Source organism: Palaemon carinicauda, chromosome 8 (assembly GCF_036898095.1).
Source record: "Palaemon carinicauda isolate YSFRI2023 chromosome 8, ASM3689809v2, whole genome shotgun sequence".
NCBI lineage: Eukaryota > Metazoa > Arthropoda > Malacostraca > Decapoda > Palaemonidae > Palaemon > Palaemon carinicauda.
In genome coordinates this window covers 85,950,485-85,973,698 of record NC_090732.1, presented here as the reverse complement: position 1 = coordinate 85,973,698, position 23,214 = coordinate 85,950,485, and the positions used below count along the sequence as shown (strand labels likewise).

The 23,214-nt window shown below is 39.9% G+C and overlaps 1 protein-coding gene across 1 annotated transcript in view; it reads right to left on the bottom strand.

The window, feature by feature from the left end:
- Positions 1-23,214, bottom strand: part of LOC137645792 (mitochondrial amidoxime reducing component 2-like) — a 331,716-nt gene that overhangs the window by 134,471 nt on the left and 174,031 nt on the right. Inside the window, exon 4 of the mRNA XM_068378732.1 lies at positions 4,675-4,851. Coding sequence (XP_068234833.1) covers positions 4,675-4,851 — 177 coding nt within the window. The remainder of the gene's footprint in view (positions 1-4,674; positions 4,852-23,214) is intronic.

The window sequence follows — 23,214 nt, the reverse complement described above, 5'->3', positions numbered from 1 at the left end:
CGCCCTTATATATGAGTTTCACTTCCGAAATTATATTGTGACTAAGTTAGAGAATTCTTTAAGAAAATGTTTTATTGAATGAATAGGAATAAATTTAGCCACTTCCTATAATATCATGAAAATGTAAATTTCTAGCCTGAATTATTGATAATTGCTATTACTGAATAATTTGTGTAATCGATGATTTAGTCACTCAGTCCACCATTAAACCTATCCTTTTACGTAACCTTCTGTTAACGTCATCTGAAGTATTAATCTGTAGACCGAAACTACTTTTATAATAAAGACCAGTGCTCTTAACTGAAAGCAGCACCTAAATGGGTTTTGTGTGTTTGTCGAGATTTCTCTGGATTTAGTAGAGAAATGTAGTAATCTGACAGATTGAAACCAATATTATACAGGACTTGTGCTCTTAGCTGAAAGCGGCACGTGTGTCTTTTATGTATTATTTTACAGTATTGAAATTTCTATGGATTTATTACTGGCAAGTGCAGATTGAGATGTAAAGATTTAGACTATGACGTAAGTTTTTTTGTAAAATCTGCTTGATACAAAATTATTGCAATTTAGATTTTAAAAATGTATAAAGTAAAACTTGCTTGATACCGATTTATTGCATTAAGTAATATTTTGGAAAACTGTAAATTATTTAGATATGCAATAAAGTATATTTTGTAAACTATCTGTATTATTTAAATCTTTGATTTTGTTTTGTATAACTCAGTTACCAGCTCAAGTCTACTTATTATTTTTCTTAAACTATTTAAGTCTTGGACCTGAAGAACTCTATGTTAGAGCATTTCAGAAATTTATTTTCTGATACGTAAAACCACCCGGAATTATATAACACGGGTACCATTCAGTGGAGAAGGAAACTCCAACAACCCCACATGGGGATAAACAAGCTTGTCATTTAATACATAGCCTGTATCTACATATAATACGGTATTTGTACAGATACATTACTGTGCAGTACTGTAAATACACTGTTAGTAGTTATTATTCAATGAATGTATGAATACTGTATTCATCCAAAGGCAGTTACTGTAACAATGAAAATAAGATAAAAAAAAAAAGACTACAGTTCAAGTAGACCACCACTTACAGTTTACAAAGTTTTATGCAGCGAAATATTGTGATGCATGATGTAATCCTTCATGTGCAGTAGTAGCGTCCAGCATTGAACATGAGGTGTATGATAATCCCTTGGCTATCGTGGGTGTTATATGCCTAAGCCCTTGAGATAGCTGAAAAACTGCGTAGTAGATACAGATGCTCATAATAAATATTTTCTTTGTTTTGATAATTTTTCATCTTTTTTTATCCTCTATAAATTTAAGCTTTTGTAATCCCGAAAAATTACTATTTTAAGCTTTTATAAACCTAAATATAACTACTTTTTAACAAAAAATAATTAGAATATGAAAGATATAAAACCTATCTGCCATTATAAACCTGCGATATAAAAAGGAGTCCACAGATAGATTCACATACAATATATTTAGAAATCTGCGATATACTGAGAGAACGATAGGTGAACCGCAATAGGGCGGGGGATTACTGTAAACAAATACATTCTCCTATAAACACAGTACATAACAAATCCTTATGTAATTTAATACTAATGGTTTAACAAACACTAGTGGGAGATGCTTTCTGATGAAGGACGCTAGGAGAATGAAAAGGTCAACCAGAGAAGTGACATTGTGCAAGAGGGAAAAAGCGCAAAGGCCGGATGGAAAGAAGCATGGGTGGCTTGAAAATGTCAGGCTGTGCGCAGCAGTCCTAGCGGCGAGGTTTCACGAAGGATCAAAATTATATTCAAAATAATATGCGTATCTCAGTACATTAGAATATCGAAACTGCGATGTTTAAATTTGCGATGATGGAGGGCTGACTGTACTGTCAGTCCTTCCTGAAGGAAGAAAGCGATCACTATATATCCACTGGAACATTTAGGTAAAGGCCTTCCCATGAGGCTACTGTATTCGTCTTTGTCTCCTTTTCAAGGAGTAAGTGTCCAACAAAGAGATTGGATGAAGGGAGAGAGGGTAGGTGGAGAAAGAAAGAGAGAGAGATCACACTCTCTATACTCCCCTTGTCACCCATTCTCCCTTGCTGCCACAGAGGGGCCATAGTCTGATGACCGATTATGAATAAGTTCCCTTGGAGGAGAAAGCTCTTCCTATGTAGTAACACAAATCACAACACTGGGAGTTTTGTCACAATAAAAGCACTGTGAAGACTCATTGACACTTCACTACACTGCAACACACAGGAGCCACCACATGGGAGTACACTGGCAACACCAGGTGTGCCCATAAGTAAGAAAGGATTTTCACTATCAGAAACACACGTAAGGGTGATACTCAATCTGAACCGTGTAGCTCCTTCCCAACGACTTTAAAGACACTACCACTGCAAAATCAAAGTGATGTTCTTAGCAGAGTTCGTAGTTTACCTCATAGGAGAAGCGTAAAAGACAATCTAATGGGGGGAAAGGTAAGGGCTATATATAGTTTACTCTTCAAAAAAGTCCCACAAATAATGAGGACTCGCAATAAATCATTACCATTTGTCTTATCTTGAGTAAAATGAAGAAAGGTAAAGCACCAGGCCCATCAGTTTCAAATTAAAAGGGTCAAGATATTAGCTATGTAAGAGGTGGGCGGAAGAATGGATGCTGGATTTATTGAGAGCATTATGGGAAGAGGAAATGATGACTAAAGACTAGGAGGAGAGTCTAATGGTATTTATGTCTAAGCAAAAAGGTGACATCATGGAATGCAGCAACTACACGGGAATTAAACTAATAGAGCATGGTTTGAAAGTTTTAGAGAGGGTACTAGATGAGAGAATGAAAGAGATTGTAAAGATTGGAAAACAAAAGAAGGATTTACTAGGTGGATGCCATCTTTATAGTAAGGCAGTTATAGGAAAAGAGACTAGAGAGAAACCAGAAACTCTTCTGTGCTTTTGTAGATTTAGAAACGGCTTATGATAGAATACCAAGAAAAGTTATGTTTTGTTGCTTGTGGAAGAGGAAAGTCCCAAAGTTGGTTAGAATGGTAAAGATGATATACAAAAACATAAGGAAAAAAGAAATAACAGCTGTTGGAGAAACAAAAACCTTTAAAGTAGTTTTGGATTACACCAGGGGTCAGCATTAACGAATTTTTATGTGTTGGTCCTGGGTGTGTTAAGTGAAGGAATAAAAAAGGAAGAGTTGTGGGAGTTGCTATGTGCAGATAATTTGGTGATTACTGCTGAAAATGAGGAAGAATTACAGAAAAGGGTGGTAGAATGGCAATATCCTTTGGAAAGGGGTGGCCTGAGGGTATATGTGGATAAGACTGAAGCTATGATGATCAGTAAGGAAGATAGGGACAGAATAGCCATATATGAAAGTAGAGGAGAAGTTACGAAACATGTAGAAAAATTTAGAGACTTGGGATATATTATAAATCAGGAGGGAGGATGTGAGGCTGAAGTTAAGAATAGAATAAAAACAGCAAGGGGAAAGTGGAGGGAGGCAGCAGCAGTGGTAAAAGTCGAGACCTATAGCACAGTAATAAGACCACTGTTAATGTATGTATCAGAAAGTTGGGCTTTCAGATAAAAAGATGAAGAAAAGCTTAAGGGAACAGAGATGAGAGTGTTGGGTTAGATTATGGGAATATCACTGCTTGACAGATTGTAAAATGACGAAATAAGAAGAATGGCAGGTATAGTAAAGATTACAAAGATGATAAAGAGCGTCATTTGGGCATGTGTTGAGGATGGATGGTTGGGAAGGAAGTGAGGAGGGCTTGGGAAGAAACCTGTTAGGGGGAAGGAAGAGAGAGGAAGAGAATTAGATGGCGAGATGAAATGAGGATGATATGTAGATAGGAGGTTTGGTGGAATAGGATGCCTTTGATGGAAGGCATTGGAGAGGGCGCATAAGGCAATTGACCCCTTAATGTAGGGATAACAGTGGGGAAGAAGACATGTCTTACCTTTTAGTGTGCTTCCTTTAGCAAATAAGAGTGCTCACAAAAATAAACTTTATAACAAAATAATAACAGAAAAAGTTCCGCCAGTAAATGAGCACTTCAGCAGTACATAATTTTTTATATTGCCCTTTAAGTCAAAAGGGCAAAGTCTGTGACAGCTGCGTCACCGGAGCTTATCCCTCGCACTACTTGCAGTTAAACTACTACCCTGTTAATAATTTAATTGCCATTATAGCTCACATTGAAGTAATCTTTTATTCTAAAGGATAAAAGGTTTGTTTACCATGTAGGAACAAAGTATACAACAAAATCGCCTAAATAAAAACCAAGGATCATAAAATACTAAGAACCACTTGATCACTCTCTTAATACAATAGAATGGAAATATTGAGGGTCATTTAAATATTAAAAAGACTTCTGTTCATTTATTAGACCACTGCTTTAGAGTAAATGAATAACTTTGTAGTGCATGGGTAATGGGTACTGATGACTATGAGATACTTCATAGTAAGTCACAAATCAATTTGATTTCTAACAATGGCCATATTGATTTTAGATACATTACCTTCTTGCTCAGTAAGGGTAATACGTATGCAGTATATAATTCATAAACTGAGTTTGCATTTATCTAGGTTGACAAAAAAGTCAAGCAAACAAAAATATTTAACACAATACTCACTTTATCGTTGCTTCTTTTTTATTATTTTCTACCTGTTCCAGATCAACGGTCAAGTCTTCAACATCAGGATATTTCAAAGTGAGTGAGTTGCCATTTATAATAGGATTAATCTTGACAGTAGCACCAATCATTGACCCTCGAATTAGGGATCCCTTTTCTGTTGTAAAAGCTAAGGATCTGGAAACAGGTGAATAAATTTAGATAAACAGCTGATATTAAACTTTAAGGAATATAAAGAATTTAAAAAGTAATTTGTATTTTTCTAAGCTACAGTATAAAAACCTAAAACCTGAGTCCTTTAAAATGGGGAATGTCTTCAGCAAAGATGAAACTGCCGTTGAATTTGTTAACAAGCTAGTTCACGACAGCTGATGTACGTCTGTTGAAGGCTCTCCATTTTTTACCTTCGGTTGAGGTAGGAAATTTAACTTTAAAGGACTCAGCTTTGCATAGTTAGTAAGAATTACTTTTAAAATATTCTGTTTATTTCCATGCATACGAAAACATTTTGCTCTTTAAAACAAATCCGAACTGGTTGGGTTTTCTAACAGGAAAATGTCAATTTACTTGTTCCCATATAGGAGCAATGAAGATGATGAATAGGCTCAAAGAGCCTGGCCTATGCTAAGAACATTGGCGCAAGGTCAATGGAGGAATCTATTTCCCGAAAGTTGAGAGCAGTCCGGAATATTATACCTGGCATATGATGATCAATGGTTTGGTAAATATTCCATCATAATCCACCCGGCCCCCCTCAAGGGTGGCAATACTTCTCAAGATATTCTAAAGAATGGAGCTCAGAAGTGTAGCTTACCCGCATCAAATTGGATTCCGCGAGTAACAGTGTGACCGTTCATCCCCCAAGAGAGGGGAAGGAAGGATGAAGAAGAGCCAGTAATTTTACCTTTCATTCCAGACTTACCTCTACACATTACCATATATTGTACAAGATGCGTCCTGTCCCATGTTGAAGCTGCACTGGTTACACAACTACTTGAACAGTTCCCACAGGACCAAGAACAAAAGTGTTGAGGGACTTGTGGGTATACTTTCATAGGTAAAAGGCCGTGAATATCGTTTGGCATCTCTCCAGCCTTCAATACCTGGCCAACTGCAAGATTCCTCTTGAAGGCTAAGGTAAGGCCTATATCCCTGACTTCATAAGCTCAGTTCTAGCTGATACCTCGAACCCCCGAGAAGTCGAGGTGTATGCCCTAAGGATCATTTTGTGAAGCCAGAAAGTGATTGAGTTCTTCAACACCTATTTCTTGGTTTGGCCCATGCTAAAAAAGAGACACTGTCACTCAGGCCTGAGGTGTAAGTCCTCTTTAGATACCACCACAAAACCACCATGAGACACAAAATCATATCTTGATTGCCACCCAAGGCATCACATGGTTTTGGCCACAAATTATAGCACAAACTTCAAAGAGACCTTTCAACCTCCACCATGGGTGACTACAGTACTGTAGATAAGAAAGACCATGCAACTCATCTATTCTCTTCGCCAATGGTAAGGCTGGCAGGAGTGTTTTGAGGGTGAGGTTCCATCTGATAAACTTCTCAAAGGTTCAACCAAGGTATGCCTAAGAGCCTTGAGAATCAGGGTATGCATAAGAGCCTTGAGAATCAGGGTATGCATAAGAGCCTTGAGAATCAGGGTATGCATAAGAGCCTTGAGAATCAGGGTATGCATAAGAGCCTTGAGAATCAGGGTATGCATAAGAGCCTTGAGAACCAGGGTTACATAACATTCTGAGGGCCTAAGGACCAGGGGTGGGTAAGAATGCTCGAAGCTCCTCATGAGCATATATAACTCCCACAAGGAGAGGTCTATAAAGTACCCTTCAACTGATAGACTGTACTCAAGGCTGAGTGGTAGTTTTTGACAGCTGCAACTAAGAGGAGCTTCTTTCGGCGAAGAAGACAAGGAAATCTGTGATCTGAGATATAGATGCTCCGACCAGAGAAGTATCCATTCTATGAAACCAATTGTGGACGATGGTCCACTTTCCCTAGTAGACAGCTGAAGAAGACCTTCATAAATACAGTAGCCAGACATCTGTGCAGTCCCTCATCAAAAACCTTTTGCTCGGGGATTCTGGATAGCCTCCAACCACTAAGTCCAATGACTCCACAAACTGGTGGTACCTCTGAAGATGTGGCTGACAGAATTGTGGTCCATAGTGTAGTTCTGTCAAGACCTTAACCGGAAGTGCCACTCAGCATTTGGCTATCTAAGAACCACCAGGGTCATCGTGAGGGTTATCATAATCAACACTCAGTTGATCAGCCGGCAGATCTGGCTGAATGGACGAAAAGCGTCTTAGAACACTTCCCACAGGTCTGGAACGGGGGGAAAACGCAGGGAGTTTCCTACTTATTAACATACTGAACATGTTGATCCTCAAGTCATCCCCACAGACCAAGAAATCTCCCTACTATGCAAGGATGCAGGGATCATTCCAACCCTACAACCTGCCCCTGGCGACTGAGAGTGTCTGCTAGTAATTTTCTCTTGCTCGGAATGTACCTGGCTGGCAACTGTATGGCATGAAATGCTATCGAGATGTGCTTGCTGACCTAGGCTACTATGGTAGTGTTATCAGTCATCAATAGTACCGAGTGCCTCCTCAAACATTCGTGGAATGCTTGCAAGGCTAGAAACATTGTTTGTATTTCTAGGATGTTGATGTATAGATGCCTCTCTTTTTCTGACCACTCTTCTGAGGCAACCAGGTCACCCATGTATGCACCCCACCCCTCCCAGGTGAGGTTTTTCTTGTTCAGGCACCAAAAAAAAAATCATCCCTAGCCTACTGCCTCACTGGGACAGGAAGGGTTGGGGGATCCCTATAGGCTGACCAGTGATCCTTCAAACACCAATAAAGGGATCTCTAATGAAAGTACCTGGGAGGAACAAGCTTCTCCGGTAGAGAAAGATGGCTGAAAAGACTCTGCCAGCACCAAGCAGGGAGTACTGTCAAGGACTGAAATGGTCACGCTATCTCCTTGAGCTCGGCGATGTAACTGTCTCAAGTACTTCAACCTCTGTTTGGGTATGAGATTAGACTATTCCCAATTTATCATAATCCCCAGATCATAATAAAATGTGAGATTTCGATCTTGATCCTATAGTAATTACCTCAGAGAGGAAGCCAGGATTAGCCAATCATTGACATGCATCAACTGACGTATCTCTTGCAAATAGGCCCAAGCTGCTACCAAGGTGAAAACCCAAGTGAAATTTAAGAAGCAGTACACAGTCCAAAGCACAAAGTCTTGAACTTGTACATCCTACTGTAGAAGGAGGAGCGGAGATACTTGCAAAAGGACAGATGAATAGGTACTTGGAAGTACACATCCAGATCTACCGAAAGCATGAAGTTTCCTTCTTTGATAGAACTCAGCAAAGAACGTATTATTTCCATCCAACTTGTTCAATGGAGAGAGGTCAATGACTGGTCTCTACCCACTAGTTGATTTCTTCACCAGGAAGACTTAAACGTAGAAGCCAGAAGACTCGTCCCAAAAACTTCACGAGTGTTTATCTTCAATAAATCTTCCACCTCTGTTCTTAAGGCCGACGATTTTGGTGATGTTGGAGGATCGGTTGAAAGCACGATTGGTATGTGAGATGGGGGGGGGGGGGCACAGTCCGGAAAAGGTAGTAAGCAACCATCAAGTTAGATACTCATTACATATGCCCCAGACCCGTGTCTCAGTAAGGTTCCTCAATGACCAGACAGGCTTCCCCCTAGTAGTGGCAGCAGGAGATATTGAACGCTGGCATCAGCGTTTTCCTCATCCTCCCCTCCTGAACTGACCAGATTTGATCGCTCAAAAGAACTATGAATGCACAGGATCCTTCAAAGTGGAAGAGGTTGCAGGCAGTCCAGGGTCTAAGGAGGGACCCAGGGGGGCTTCCTTGCAACTTATCTTGCCGGCATGGCTCCCTCAGCAGCAGATCCTGTCGAAGGTCTAGGGCCCTTGATGGAGACTATGCTCTAAATCAGGGAATCCTGCAAAGCAGTTCTCTACTTCACCACTGTTGCCTGCACGTGACTGCTTGGAAGGAAAGGTACGTCCGCCCAAACTGACATGTTATGAAATGCCAGAGCTATCTCTGAATGAACTTGTTTAGGCACCAAGGTATCCCTCTTCAAAGCCCAGTTGAAACACTGGTTCACTGACTGGTATGCATGGAAGGTCACTGCCTTCCCTTAAGACACCATGAGACTCCTATACTTCTCCAAAGACTCCGTGATTCATAACCCAATTGACTTTGCAGAGTACATCACAGAGCCCTACCACTGGTCAAGCCATGAGACAGCTTGGAGGGAGGCCATTGCAGATGATTCCATGGCTGCCAACTCAGCAGCCAAGAAGGACGTACCTCCTAACTTGAGTCTTTCCAAGGAGAATCCCACTGCCAATGTGCACACTGACGGGTAAACCTGAAGAGGAGATGACGCAGTCTTGTCTGGCACATAGAACCTTTTCTGCATTGAGTTTGGGGGCAAGATCTTGTTTAACCAACTGGAAGTGAGAGAGTTCTCAGATCCACAGATCTAATTGTCAACTTGAGCCAGGGCCAAACTAGCCAGATCTGTCAAAGGCAGCTCTAGAAATGACCTCATCTCTTGAGGGGCCCTGAAGTGCTGATCGATGGCCAAAGTTCTTCCTGAAGACGGAGAAAAGGTGACCTCATCCAGTCCACTGCTCTCACAAATGAGTGCAAGACCATCCACAAAGGAACACACTAACTCTGGACTGTCTGCTTCCATCAGTACCGTTTAAGGGCAGATGAATACCAATAACCCTTGTACCCAGCCAAGGTAAAGAGTACAGCAGACTGCTACATAGACTCACTTCCCCCAAAAATAAGATCATTCTAACTCAAGGGCAGATGCAACAATGTAAACAGATGACAGACCCAGACAATCGTCGACAGCTAGGGAAAGATCTCTGGCACTTATCAAGGCTGGTAAGGCTGGTCTTAGCGACCATCGCCAAAAAAACTCACTCTATGAGAGAAACTGCACTGGTTACTCCAACAGTAACAACAGCACTGGGGTACACTGTCACAGAGAACCATTAGGCACACTCACTGGGGTTGGCTACACAGACACTGGGGAATGGGGTCACAGACATAATGCGGGAGGGAGTTACGAGCCCCAGAACCACGGGCACAGGTTCAGGGTGATAGGTACAGAAATTGAGGTAAGAGACAAAAGTGTAACCAGATCAGGGGTGACACCAGACACCGGGGCAACATGCAATGGTAACTTAAGCTCCAGAGCCAATTTATGCCCAAGTTTGGTAGAGGCTCTAACTCATGTCGGAAGCTTATTTTTCAATGGCACTACCCCACTTACAGTGGAGCGATCGTTAAAAGTCCTTTCAGGTATAGAGACCAAAGGGGGGTTCACCAGTAGGGACACCAGCACTGGGGTCGATGACACTAGTTTCACTGACAATGCACTGCACCCACAACTGAAACCATAGGCGTCCCTACAGGATACACTAGCACTAGGGACACTGGGGGTGAGGTACCCTTAGCTATCAGTTTTTTCAAAAATGACAGAGGGCCTACCTACAAGACCTTAGGAAGGCCAAGCCTTCCTTATTATTATTATTATTATTATTACTTGCTAAGCTACAACCCTAGTTGGAAAAGCAGGATGCTATAAGCCCAAGGGTTCCAACAAAGAAAATAGCCCCGTGAGGAAAGGAAACAAAGCAAAATAAAATATTTTAAGAACAGCAACAACATTAAAATAAATATTTCCTATATAAACTATGAAAACTTTAACAACACAAGAGGAAGAGAAATAAGATAGAATAGTGTGCCTGAGTGCACCCTCAAGCAAGAGAACTCTAATCCAAGACAGTGGAAGACCATGGTACAGAAGCTATGGTACTATCCAAGACAAGAGAACAATGGTTTGATTTTGGAGTGTCCTTCTCCTAGAAGAGCTGCTTACCATAGCTAAAGTCTCTTCTAGTCTTACCAAGAGGAAAGTAGCCATAGAATAATTACGGTGCAATAGTTAACCCCTTGAGAGAAGAAAATTTGTTTGGTAATCTCAGTGTTGTCAGATGCATGAGGACAGAGGAGTACATAGAAAGAATAGGCCAGATTATTCCGTGTATATGTAGGCATAGGGAAAATTAACCGTAACCAGAGAGAAGGATCCAATGTAGTACTGCCTGGCCAGTAAAAGGATCCCATAACTCTCTAGCATCAAAATATGCATTGGCAGTCTACATGGTAACAGGAGAAGAGCTTCCAAGCTCTATGGGGACTCCACATACCATCAAAGCCTGAACCATCACCCCCATTTGCTCCAGCAGCACAGAAACCACACTATCATGAGGACTCGATAATGGAAGGAAGGAGGTGTAAGACTTCCTCGATATCATCTCGGGCATTGCCAAGACTGACCTCAGAGAAGGCTTATATCTCTTCCTCCCATTCAAAGCATACACTTGCCACTACACAGGAGGCAACGATCTGCACATGGGGATGATTGTGAAAAATCATGGTCCCTACAAAAGTGCATAGCGTATGTGGATTTACACTGGTTGCAGGGGCCACCCATTCTTGGCAAGTAGGAATCTCTTGCTTATTCACTTCCATGTTAGATAATAACAACAGCCAACATTCATTTCCTAGAAAATAAAAGAAAAAGATCAAAGCATTTGGATAAGTCGCAACAGCAAGTGGATACTCATTATGGCAGAAAACAAAAATTAAGAGTCCTCGACAAGCAGGTAAGTGGGGTACTCACCCATACACTACCCTATCGTAAACTACCTCGTTAAAGAATTCAACGGACATTCCAGCTACACTGAAGACTATCTCTATTTTAAAGGATGAAAGGTTTGTATACGCATAGAAACAAATATTAATTAGCTGGTTAATTACATGGATATGGTCAGTTGTTGAATACCCTCCTCTAAAGCCTGCCAGCTCTCTTTGTTGATTAAAGTGTAGCTCTTTTTCTATTCGGCCTAACATGATCTTCGTGAATATTTTATATATTACCAAGATCAAACTTGTTAGGCAGCAATTTTTCTGGTCTCTTGTGTTTACCTTTTTGTGAATTAGTATGATAAAAATTTTCCAAGCTATAGGTATAAAGCACCCTGGCAGATATTTTGTTTAAAGTTCAATGAGTTTTACTACTATGAAATCTCTTCCATTTATTGTCAAATCAATTGTTAGACCATCTTCTCCTGCAGCTTTGGCTCTTTTCATGCCTTTTAATGCTTTCTTTACTTTTCCTACTGTTATCTTTGGTACTGACTCATATGTTTCATTATTTATATTGGCAAAGTTATTTCTTATATCACTATTGTATAGCATTGCATAGAAATCCTCTGTAATTTTAATCACTTTATCTCTTTTGTTGATAATATTTCTATTTTCATCCTTTAAAGCAAACATCTGCTGGCACCCTGTTCCAAGTCTTTTCTTCTTAAGTGTTTCCTCAATGGTCTGATTGTGTTTATGAATAACATGGATTTTTAGTTTGTTTATTGTTTTCGGTGGTTCTACTAATTCTATTTCATTTCTCTTGGCTTTTACCGCCATTTCCAATCTTTTCTTTATTAAGCTTTTGGTCTTTTCTGACAGTGTTCTTTGATCTTTTTTGGAACTTTTCCACCAATACAAATACTGTTAAATTACTGTTTATTTTTTCTTTACTTCCATTTCCTAACGTAGCTGGGAGTACTTATTTTGTATTGATAAACTAAACTCATCAGATTTTTCTCTTATTACAGGAGTGTTTATTACCGGCTCCAACAAATTTGGGAGGAGATTATGTTTTCGTCATAATTGTACTCATAGAGTAGTGAAACTTACAGGGATTAATTGTTATGTTAAGACGTGGAAGTGATTTTATTTTGAAAGTCCTAGGTCAAACCTCACGGTCAATGTCGAACAAAAGGTCAAACCAATCAACTCTTAACTTTAACCACAAGTTTGCACATGGTTGTGTCAGACTTAAAATATGCATAAGGTCTAAGTTGATTCTGGGAAAGGCAAGCTGGTTTAGAGAAATAAGCTGCAGTGGCAGAGGTCTGCACTCTCAAGGTGCTTTTCTAGTTATAATTCTTAACATTAGTTATTCTCTACCTTTCCTTAGATCTAGACCAATTTTGCTTCTCACCATTCTGTGGTCGCTAGACTTTAACTTGTTTAACACTGTTACAACTTTTAACTATAATCATTTTTTTTTTCACCTAGAATAAAGTCCACTCGTATGTTGTTCCTCCACTTGGGTTTATCTATGTCCATTTTCTATATTTCTTTATCTTAAAAAAATTTTTGAGTTCATGATTTCAAGATTGTTTCTTTCAGTAAATTCTACAAGCATGACTCCACAGTCCTTCTTTTCACCTACTTTAGCACTGAAATCGCTCAAAATTGAGTTGCATGTCTTCATAAAAAGTTTCCATTTCTTCCTCTGTATGTGATGTTGTTAATGTATACGTTTGAATGATCCTCAGTATATACTTTTTTATTTACTTTAATAATTAATACTGTAATTTTATCACTAGTATTACTAAATTCTTCTATGTTACCTGTAAGATTTTTATCAATAAGAAAACCCTCTCCATATTCTTTGCTCCCTTCATGTTCTCTAAAGCAAAACATATGGCCCTCTTTTAATTATATACTGTATAAGATTCCCCAGTTCTAATTTTGATCAATCCTATTACAGTATATCCCAATATATTTCTTCTAACTCTTCTAGTAACATAGCAAAATCTTCTTCCCTAGCCAGAGTCCTGACATTGTAAGTTGCAAGGTTCGGTTTCCAAAGGTAGTCTGTTTTAGTCCAGAGATATTTAACACCCTCTTCAGTGGGACGTAACTGGCCACCCGCTTGGGCATATGTTCCATTGTCACTGGGGACCGGGGGATAAAATGGGGTTGTATTATTCATATCTGGGATTTTGCCCGTTGCCATCACCACGCTGGACACTGTGGATTGCTGATGGTCGGGGATTTTTGTATGATCGCTCACAGCAAATCAACCTAGTATGGGTGGCCCTGACTAGTATAGCTTTGCTGATCACGGGAATGCACAAACCCTTTCACCATGTTAAGGTATCCCCACTCAGAAAGGTAGCTGATTGTCATATACTGTACTCTCCAAATGATGACGCTCAATCTCAACATTTAGTAACAAAATTGTGATTTTCTAATCAGCTAAGACTTAAAGCACACAAAAACTTGAATATTGCAGTCAAACCTCTCTCAATTCTCTGGTCCGTCTTGTAATCATATTTCTAGCATGACCACACATTCTGAGGGAGTAGTCTGAGGATGCAACTTCAACAGTAAATGCATGTCAACTGTTGGAACCACGAATGAAAAACTTTTTGAGCCACCTAATGCATCTGTGCATTTGTCACTGTTACTGAACAGCCATAAACAAATAAACACTTCAAATTTTTTATTTAAATAAATTGTATTTTTCCTAGGTGTATAAAACTGACTTATTTAAAAGGGTTACTTCCGGCAAAGCATATTATGGCCAGTTGAAGAATTATCGAGGGTCTGGCCGTCTAGTATGGCTGCATCAACTTCCCTCGTATTGTATAGCTTGATATGATGTTGCTTGTGGCTGATTTCTCCCTATAATTCTGGTCTGGACTTGCAAGGTGGATGCAGAGGGAAATAAACTTAACATGAATCACATTTGTATAGCTACGAGAAATACAAATTAATTAAAATATTTGTAGTCTGTTTTACACAGATACAAACTGAGCCATTAAAATAAAGAGTCTTCCATACATGGAAGGAAGTCCCCTGAAGAAAAACAAAGATTTCTTACTGTCTCAAAACACGGAATGTCTGTGTCCCGACCTGATAAAGGAGCAAAGAATACGATATTCTTGCATCTCGTGACCCATGGCTATGCAGATGGGTCACTGTCCAATGAGAGGGTTTAATTCTGAAGAACAACCATAGGCCATTATATGATTAAAAGGATTTACTGATTATAAGTGTTTAAAACACTACCCATAAAGGTGTGCTTACTTACATATGTGTCCGATCAGCATTGTCACTCCCAAGGGAGGGAGACGAAGAAGAGAGGAAGGAAGGCCAGGCAGTCTACTCTCATACAAAATAGGATATAATTGATAACTCTGACACAATTCTTAATGTCCTGTAGGAGCTGGTCCTCTACACCAACTGCTGAGTGGTTACCATGCGTCCAATAATGAAAAGGTGTCTACGGACCTATGGGTGCAATCCTTAAGGTAGTGAGCAGTAAAGGTTGTCTTATTTTACTAGAACCCTGCTCTAAGTACCTGAGCTACTGAATGGTTCTAGTGGAAAGCTATTGTCGCAATGCCAAAAATATTATGTGCTTAGGAAGAGGCACTTGTAGACATTTCTCCTGAAGATTTATACTCTCTCATGATCATCTCTAGTAACCAAAACTATATTGTGTTTTTGGTTACTCTCTTTTTCGTACAACCTGTACTCACAAAAAGGATGGGATTCATAGGACGACAGTTACTAGTCCACTTTAAGTAAAGAGGACCCACTCTTACAGGACATACATCAACATATTATTACTTAACATGACATTAATAGCAGGTTATGTAAATGGATAGACTTCGTGATAGACCGAGTGACAAAAACATTGATTATATAGGTTATTCCATAGCAATCATCAATAATTCCAGCTAGATATTATAATAGACCTAACTCTTACAGGTATACACCAAGGGACAACTACATAGATCTTTAGACTTACACTTACAATTTGTACTAGATTTAAACACTTCTAGCACTTATTAAGATTAGAGATAACTGAGAGAGAAGGTAATAGAGATCTTCACTTTTAAGCACCAAGGGAAGCTTATCTTTCATAGACAAGAATTCAGTAGGCTGACCAAAGGCAAGGTTACTTTCTTCGTTTGTTGTCCAACCTAGTCTTTCCCGGCAACACTCTCCTTTGGTTCAAGATGTTATAGCATCATGTGATTCGTACCTCATCCCAAAATGCTTTTCGTTAAGGATCTTTGAAATAAAATTTTATGCTTTCATAATATTATAGGAAGTAGCTACATTTATTCCTATTCACTTGATAAATACAGTTTCTAAAAGAAATCTCTATTAACTAAAATGAAATACAATTTTGGAAGTGACACATTTCAAATGACATCATTATTATTTACTATCATTATCCCTAGCTAAGCTACAACCCTAATTGGAAAAGCATATGCTGTAGCCTAAGCCCAAGGGTTGCTACAAGACAAAATAGCCCAGCGAGGAAAGGAAATAAGGAAATGAATAAACTATATGAGAAGTAATGAACAATTAAAATAAAATATTTTAAGAACAGTAACAACATCAAAACAGATCTTTCATAAATAAACTATAAAAAGAGACATGTCAGCCTGTTCAACATAAAAAAATTGCTGCAAGTTTGAGCTTTTGAAGTTCTACTGATTCAACTACCTGATTATTAAGACCACTCCACAACTTGATCACTGATGGAGAAGGCATGACTATTAGAATTAACTGTATAGGCTACCTAGCGTTACAATCAGGATAGTACTCTCCAGGAAGATTTGATTGTGAGGGATGGTCAAAATTATGAAAAATCTTATGCAACATGCATAACAAACTAAATGAATGGCGGTGCCAGAGATTAATATCTACTGTAAATCAGGAATAAGAAATTTGGTAGACCATAAGTTCCTGTCCAACAAATTAAGAGGAGAATCAGCAGCTAAAAACCAGACAGGAGAACAATACTTGAAACAAGGTAAAATAAACGATTAAAAACACTTCTTCAGAATAAATTGATCACTAAAAATCTTAAAAGACTTTAAGCCAATTTTTGGTGCAATTGAAAAAGAGACAGACCTAATGTGCGTTTCTCAAAAGTAAATTTGCTGTCGAGAATACTCTAACACCTGAAATTTTAAACAGTCATGCAGAGTTAAAGAAACATCAATGCTGAGATAAGGATGTTCAGAAGCCACTTCACTATAAACTTAATATCAACCTTTGAGAACCTGGCATGGGTTCCACATAGAATGATTTTTACCACATTAAATTTCTATGACGTTACAATAGAACACAAAGAATTAGATTTTTATGGTTTGCAATAGCTTTTGTACCGCAACTGTTGCACCAAACTTATCGGGATTCACAAGTCAGTTATGTTACTAACATTTATGACTGAGCATTTACATAGCAAGCGCATAACAATAATAGCAATAAAAATCAATATAAATAAAGCACTACTCATAGCATCATAATGATTTTAAGCTCTTAAAACATCCATAATAATCCTCCCTTCAAGAGATTATTCCTGACACATTTCATCACTTACTCCTAGACTGAGGAAATGAAGGAGTCAAACAAATGATCGTTCACAGCTGGATTCTGGGTCTTTGCTACAAATTTAGGTATAAACAAAAATTATAGTTTTTCCACCCCTTGGTGAGATTCAAGATGAGGGCGGTCACGAAGCTCACTCAGCCTCTTGATGATGCTAAGGCAAGAATGACGACCATCTTCAGCGTGAGGTCCCTATCTGTGGCCTGCCTCACAAGTTCCTAAGGTGCCATTTTTAGGGACTGTCTGGCAGTGTTATTGTTTGGTTTCAGCAGGAGCCAAGACATATTCCAGCCCTAAAAGGACACTTTAGTATTCACGAAGACTTGCTTAGAGTTGCCAACATTGCAGACATGTTTTTGGCGTAAACCAAACAGACCAAGGTTCCAGCTTCATCCCTATCATGAAACGCATACCTTCATACTGAAGTCAACAAATGTAACATTGCATGTGAAAAGATAAACTTCTTTGGTAACTGGCACACTACCAATGGCATCCCCCAGACCTGAACAAGTTACACAACCTGAACAATACAGTATGCCAAAGTCAACATTAAGGGTATCAGTTGCCTAGAAAATAGTAATATTTGGTCATAGATAGCCATTTTCTGATTTCGTCATTTTTACCTGTAAAAGGTCTCTTCCACTACCAGAAAAAAAAAAATATGCCAATTAGAAGTTTCCTCAAAGGGTAAAGAGGCGAATTTGTCTGTGCATATACACCCATAATATCCTGGCCATAGCAACAACTGAAATCATTAATGTAAGAAAATTCTTCAATATTTATGTTTATATCCATATCTTATTGTTTTCTTTACTATACGTTGGGCAACAATAACAATGTGCGTGAAAGCATGTGGTTCGAATAGTAAACAACTATTGTCTTTACTGCGTGAAACATATTGGTAGGACTACTGTTATCATTACGTTGTGTTTTTTTCTAGTAGCCACTGTTGGTCACACTTTTTTTTCTAATTTGTTCCTTATTTCATATTTACTACTTCAATCATGACGAAGAAGAGGGGTTCTATTGTGTGATCATGAGCATATTGATACTCGGGCAATGAATACACTACCAGAACCAAGTAATGCTTTTCTTATGCCAGCAACCTTTTTTTTTTTTTTTTTTTAAATCTTGCCCAAAGACATAGTTTACTAGAGGATATTGACAATGAAGATGATTTTTTTTTTATGTTAATGATGACGAAGATTCACCTCCTGCAATCGAAGATTAGCCTCATGCAATCGATAAGGAGGAAAAAGAAATCCCGCTGCAAGTACTGATCTAAGAAATAATCTCATGGAAAACTATCAGTATGAGAGAACAGTACTGTATTTGAAAGGTGAGAACGATAATGAGGAAATCCTTTTTGTATCAGAAAACCAAATAGAAAAGTTGGTGAGCAAATTTACATGTAATGAATGTGGAGAATTTGCTAAAGTGGATGTAGTGAAAAAAAAATATTTTTAGTGTATCATAAGAGGAGATAGTATATCTTTAGAAAGATAGGAGACCAAGGGTCTTGCAACCATCACCTAAGAGCTTTATCAGTGAAGGTAAGTGAAAAATATATTTCAATGCATATTTCTCAAAACACTATTTATTCCTATGCAGATACAAACTTCCGAGTCATTTATATGGTTACTCTTATTTTCGTTTACTACAACCAGACAATCAAAAGAAAATGGGTTTGATTGCATCATGCTTCATTGCTATACAACTCCTGCGCATAACGCATAGCAAGTGTTCAAAGCGCTACCTCACATCACTCCTAGTCATGAAGTAGGTCGGATGTGCCTACTTCCTCTCTCTGTGATCAGACATCTGCATTGCCCTAACCATACCCTTATAACACTTAGTCTTTGATATTAACAGTCACTTGCGTTCTATCATTATTTGTGAGATTACAAGTGTGTGCCTTACGACTATTATCTCGAATTCGATGCATTCCTGCCCTGGCAAAGGTGGTCACTACTGTGGTACCTTTATGAGCTGGGTAGAAGTAAATCCACGCACATTTTGTCCTTCCTGTAGAGGTATATGATGTTCTGTGGAATCATCACGCAAGTACTGTATGAAAAGGTCGTCCTTCCAGTGGGAGAGATATCGTTCTCTCTGCAAGCAACTCTCTAAGAGAGATTATTCCCCTTCTTCGTCATCTGTCAGTAATGACAAGAACGTTATCCCCTTCCAGGTCCTTTGTGTCAGGAGCCCATTGGGGCTCCAGTCACGGAAGACGACGGCCATAATTTTTTTAATATTCTATCATCCAATGTTGATAATGTACAATATGAACTTGAACCAGTTCTTAAAGAGGATCACCTAGCTACAGCCACTGTACTCCTTGAGCCTGATCCTTTAGATGTTCCATCTGTCCTTGAGTATTCTGTTATGTCTAAATCTCCCTCCACCCTATGTAAATGTTGATTGGAGATCTCTTTATGTCAAATCATAAAGATAAGATGTTTCTCCCTTTGGAGGTGTCTCCAATTAGAGCAGTGAAATTATCTCTGTGTTCCCTGTCGGAACCTTAGAGTAGAGCCTGTCATTTCCCCCCATACTGAGGTAGCCTTATTGAAAGACCATTATCACCAGTCTCCCGCTCGAAATAACAAGTAAAGACTGCCTCGTAAACCTAGGGGTCTTCGGCAGAGATCTCCTCATAAGAGTTCCCAGGATGCTTCAGTAGATTAGTCATCTCTTTATTATGAGGGTAGTCGGACTGCTTCGGCTGTGTCCAACCCCAAGCTTTTTCAATGCCTAGTTGCTCTAAACAAGTTTCTCCTTCCAAGCCTAATAACTCAGTGAAGTTGAATAAAACAAATCCTACTTTACCCAGAATTTCAGCTATTAATAAATTCAGCAAGGCTGAACGTTCAGAATAACAAGAATGAACGCGCCACTGTATCACAACTTGATGATGTCACTATACGCACAGCCATCTCAACGCGTGAGATAACTCCTTCGCAGCTTGAGTAGGCCCATGCAAGTTGTCACCTCTAATATTCATGACGTCAAAAACCACGCCTCTATTTTGATATGTGAGAGTATTCCTCGCAAATCAATGATGTTAAATTTAATGTTAATGTACGTTTAACATATCCCAGAGGGCGTGGTAGATAGTCTCCCCATTACTTTAAGGTTTCCCCAGAGTTTTATAAACTTTCTGTTAGGAAACCAAATGATAAAGCCTTGACTTATGCTAATAACAAACCTGTGTCTTACGCTGATGACACCCTTATTAATCATCAACACACTAGCCCTGGGCCTAATGTTCATGATATTATAAATATGTGTTCTACAGAACAGGGGCGTGGAATGTTTCCCCCCTTTACAAAAGTCACTCCCCCATCTGACACAGATGACGGAACTATCGGCAGACGAAGTAGACGTGGCCGATGGCGTGGGCGTTCTAGGTGGCAGCGTTTTGAGAACCCTCTCACGCCTAGTAATTCGAGCTTTGAGGGAGACTTCAAAACTTCCTTCTCACACTTGGTTCCTAGAGGAGGATGTTCTTATAACAGGAGTGAGCTGGACTCCTCCCAGTCCTTCTCCACCTCCTATTCCCATCATAATAGGAATGACTAAAGGGCAAGGATGTCTGAGGAAGCGCTAAGAACTCGGTAACCGTTAAAATAGAACAAATGAATTATGGCATTAAAACTATTAACAACTCTCCAGAGAGCTTCAATGGATGTGCGAGTACTAGTTCTGCTGATGTACCTGCCTCTGAGACCCAAGTGTCAAGATCAGAAGCCTCATACCTTATCAAACTTATGAGCCTCATCCCTCATCTGGATGGATTGGATGATCCTCCTCTTGCGCAGACCGCTAATAGACGGTGTGCAATTGACTATCTTTCAACACTTTCAAAGTACCATGTTCGATGTGGCGCTTTCTAATCAGATTAAAAGATATGCTAGCCTTTAATATTACATAGGTCTCTGTGTCAGAAAACTCACTTAAAGCCAGTAGATCCTCGAAACTTCCACCCTTACCTCCATCATGCCAGTGACATTTTTACGTACACCCTTGCGTTTTTCCGAGTCTACTTCCCATTCATGCTGATGTGGCTACTCTAGTTCAATTGGTAACAGCAGATAGACTGCCTAATCTCTCCTCCACTATATCAAGGCCCAAACTGGCAAACATGGAGGTTGCAGCTATGTGAGCAATCCAAGCTTGCTTGTGGATACACCACTGGTCTTCAGCAGTCTCTTGCTTTGTGGTATCACAGAACCTAAAGAACTAGCATGCTCATGAACAATTTGAGGAACTAGCCAGATTTGGTGCCAAAGCCAAAGAGTACCTCCTTAATCAGAATGTATTACTTTGTTGAAATTGTATTCTAAAAAGGTGCAATGCTGTCTTACCCAAATGCTCTCTAAACAGATGTTCCCTAGAGGTGCATTACCCCAAGGAATTCAGAGCTAGTAAACTCCCCCTACCTTTTCCCGCCCTCGGATGTAGCGATAGCAACTAGAAAGGTAGAAAGATTAGAACAAAATCCTATGTCAAGTAAAGCAGTGGCACCAAGGTTGTCCACTCTCCAGAAACAACCTATGAACTCACCTTTTAAACTAGTTCCTCAACAAAGACAATTTCTACCTCCAGCAAACGCACAAGAACCCAGGAGGCAGAATTCTGGGCCTACCTTTCATCGGAGGACATTCCTCTGGATGAAGAGAACGAGGACGCTGAAGTTCAGGCTAGGGAAGTCACAACTCCCAGCTTACCACCAGTGGGAGGACACCTACAAAGCTCTTGGCAAAGGTGGCAGGACTTCGGGGCCAACCCTTGGATGGTAGAAGTTCTCCATTCAGGGTATCAAGTCCCTTTCATAGACTGGCCCCCTCCTCTGACCAGCTACCTGACCATCCAACAATATTATTCGAAAGGCTCAGTAAAAGACCTACTCTTGCTAGAGGAAGTCTCCAAATTGTTGGCCAAAGGAGCCGTGAAAGAAGTCTCAAACAACTCTCCAAGCTTCTTCAGCAATCTCCTACTGGTAGAGAAGCTGACGGGGAGCTGGAGACCAGTCATAAATCTCTCCCACTTGAAAATTTCTGTGCTACAAAAGAAGTTCAAAATGGAGACCCTAGCCTCCATTCTCCGGGCCATCAGGAAGAACGGCTTCCTCCTGACCACGGACGTGAAAGACGCCTACTTTCAGATCCCCATCCATCCTGCCTCAAGGAAGAACCTAAGGTATTCCTTTCGAGACAAAATCTTTCAGTTCAAGGTTTTGTGCTTTGGCCTATCAACAGCTCCGCAAATGTTCACCAAAATCTTTGCTCTTGTCTCAGCCTGGCTCATGCCATGGGCATCAAGCTCCGGAGATGCCTGGACGACTGGCTTCTCCTAGCAGAATCTCAAGCTCTCCTGTTAAAACACAGAGACCTACTTCTAGATCTGGGCAAGACATTAGGGATCCAGCTGAACCTGCAGAAGTCCAGCCTCATCCCCCAGCAGTCCATCAGATTTCTGGGCATAGACATAGAATCAGTTCAAGCCAGAGCCTTTCTATCAGCCAACTGAATCTTGAGGTTCAGAATATTGTCAGCAACCTTTCTGAGAGGGAACCCCGTTCCTTCCCACTCTTGACAGAAGCTACTAGCCCATCTCTCCTCATTAGAGAAACTTGTCCCTTTTGGGGAGAATGGATTTGCGCTAGGTGTAGTGAGCTCTGAAGAACCAATGGTCACAGACTTCAGACCACACTGCAACATGGCTCCAGATACCTTAGATAGTAAAAGACCTCCTTTGGCGGCTGAACAAGGAAAACCTGTTCCCCTTCAAGCTCCTATGCCACAATTCTTCCTGTACACAGATGCATCTTGCCAATGGTGGGGTACTTACCTTGGAAAGGAGCAGATCTTGGGGCTATGGTCAAAAGAGGACAAGACGTTTCACATAAATTTCCTGGAAAGAAAGCAGCACAACTAGCATTACTCCACTTCTAAAAGACTCTGAAAGGTCACTCCATGGTGTCGATGAGCGGCAACTCCATAGTGGTGACCTACATCTCCAAAAAAAGGAGGCGCAGCCACTCTCATGCAATACAATCTAACAGAAGAGATAATCAAGTGGGCACACAGACAATCTTTCTCGGCTAGGTTTATCCTCAGGAAATGGAACGTCATTGCAAACCATCTGAG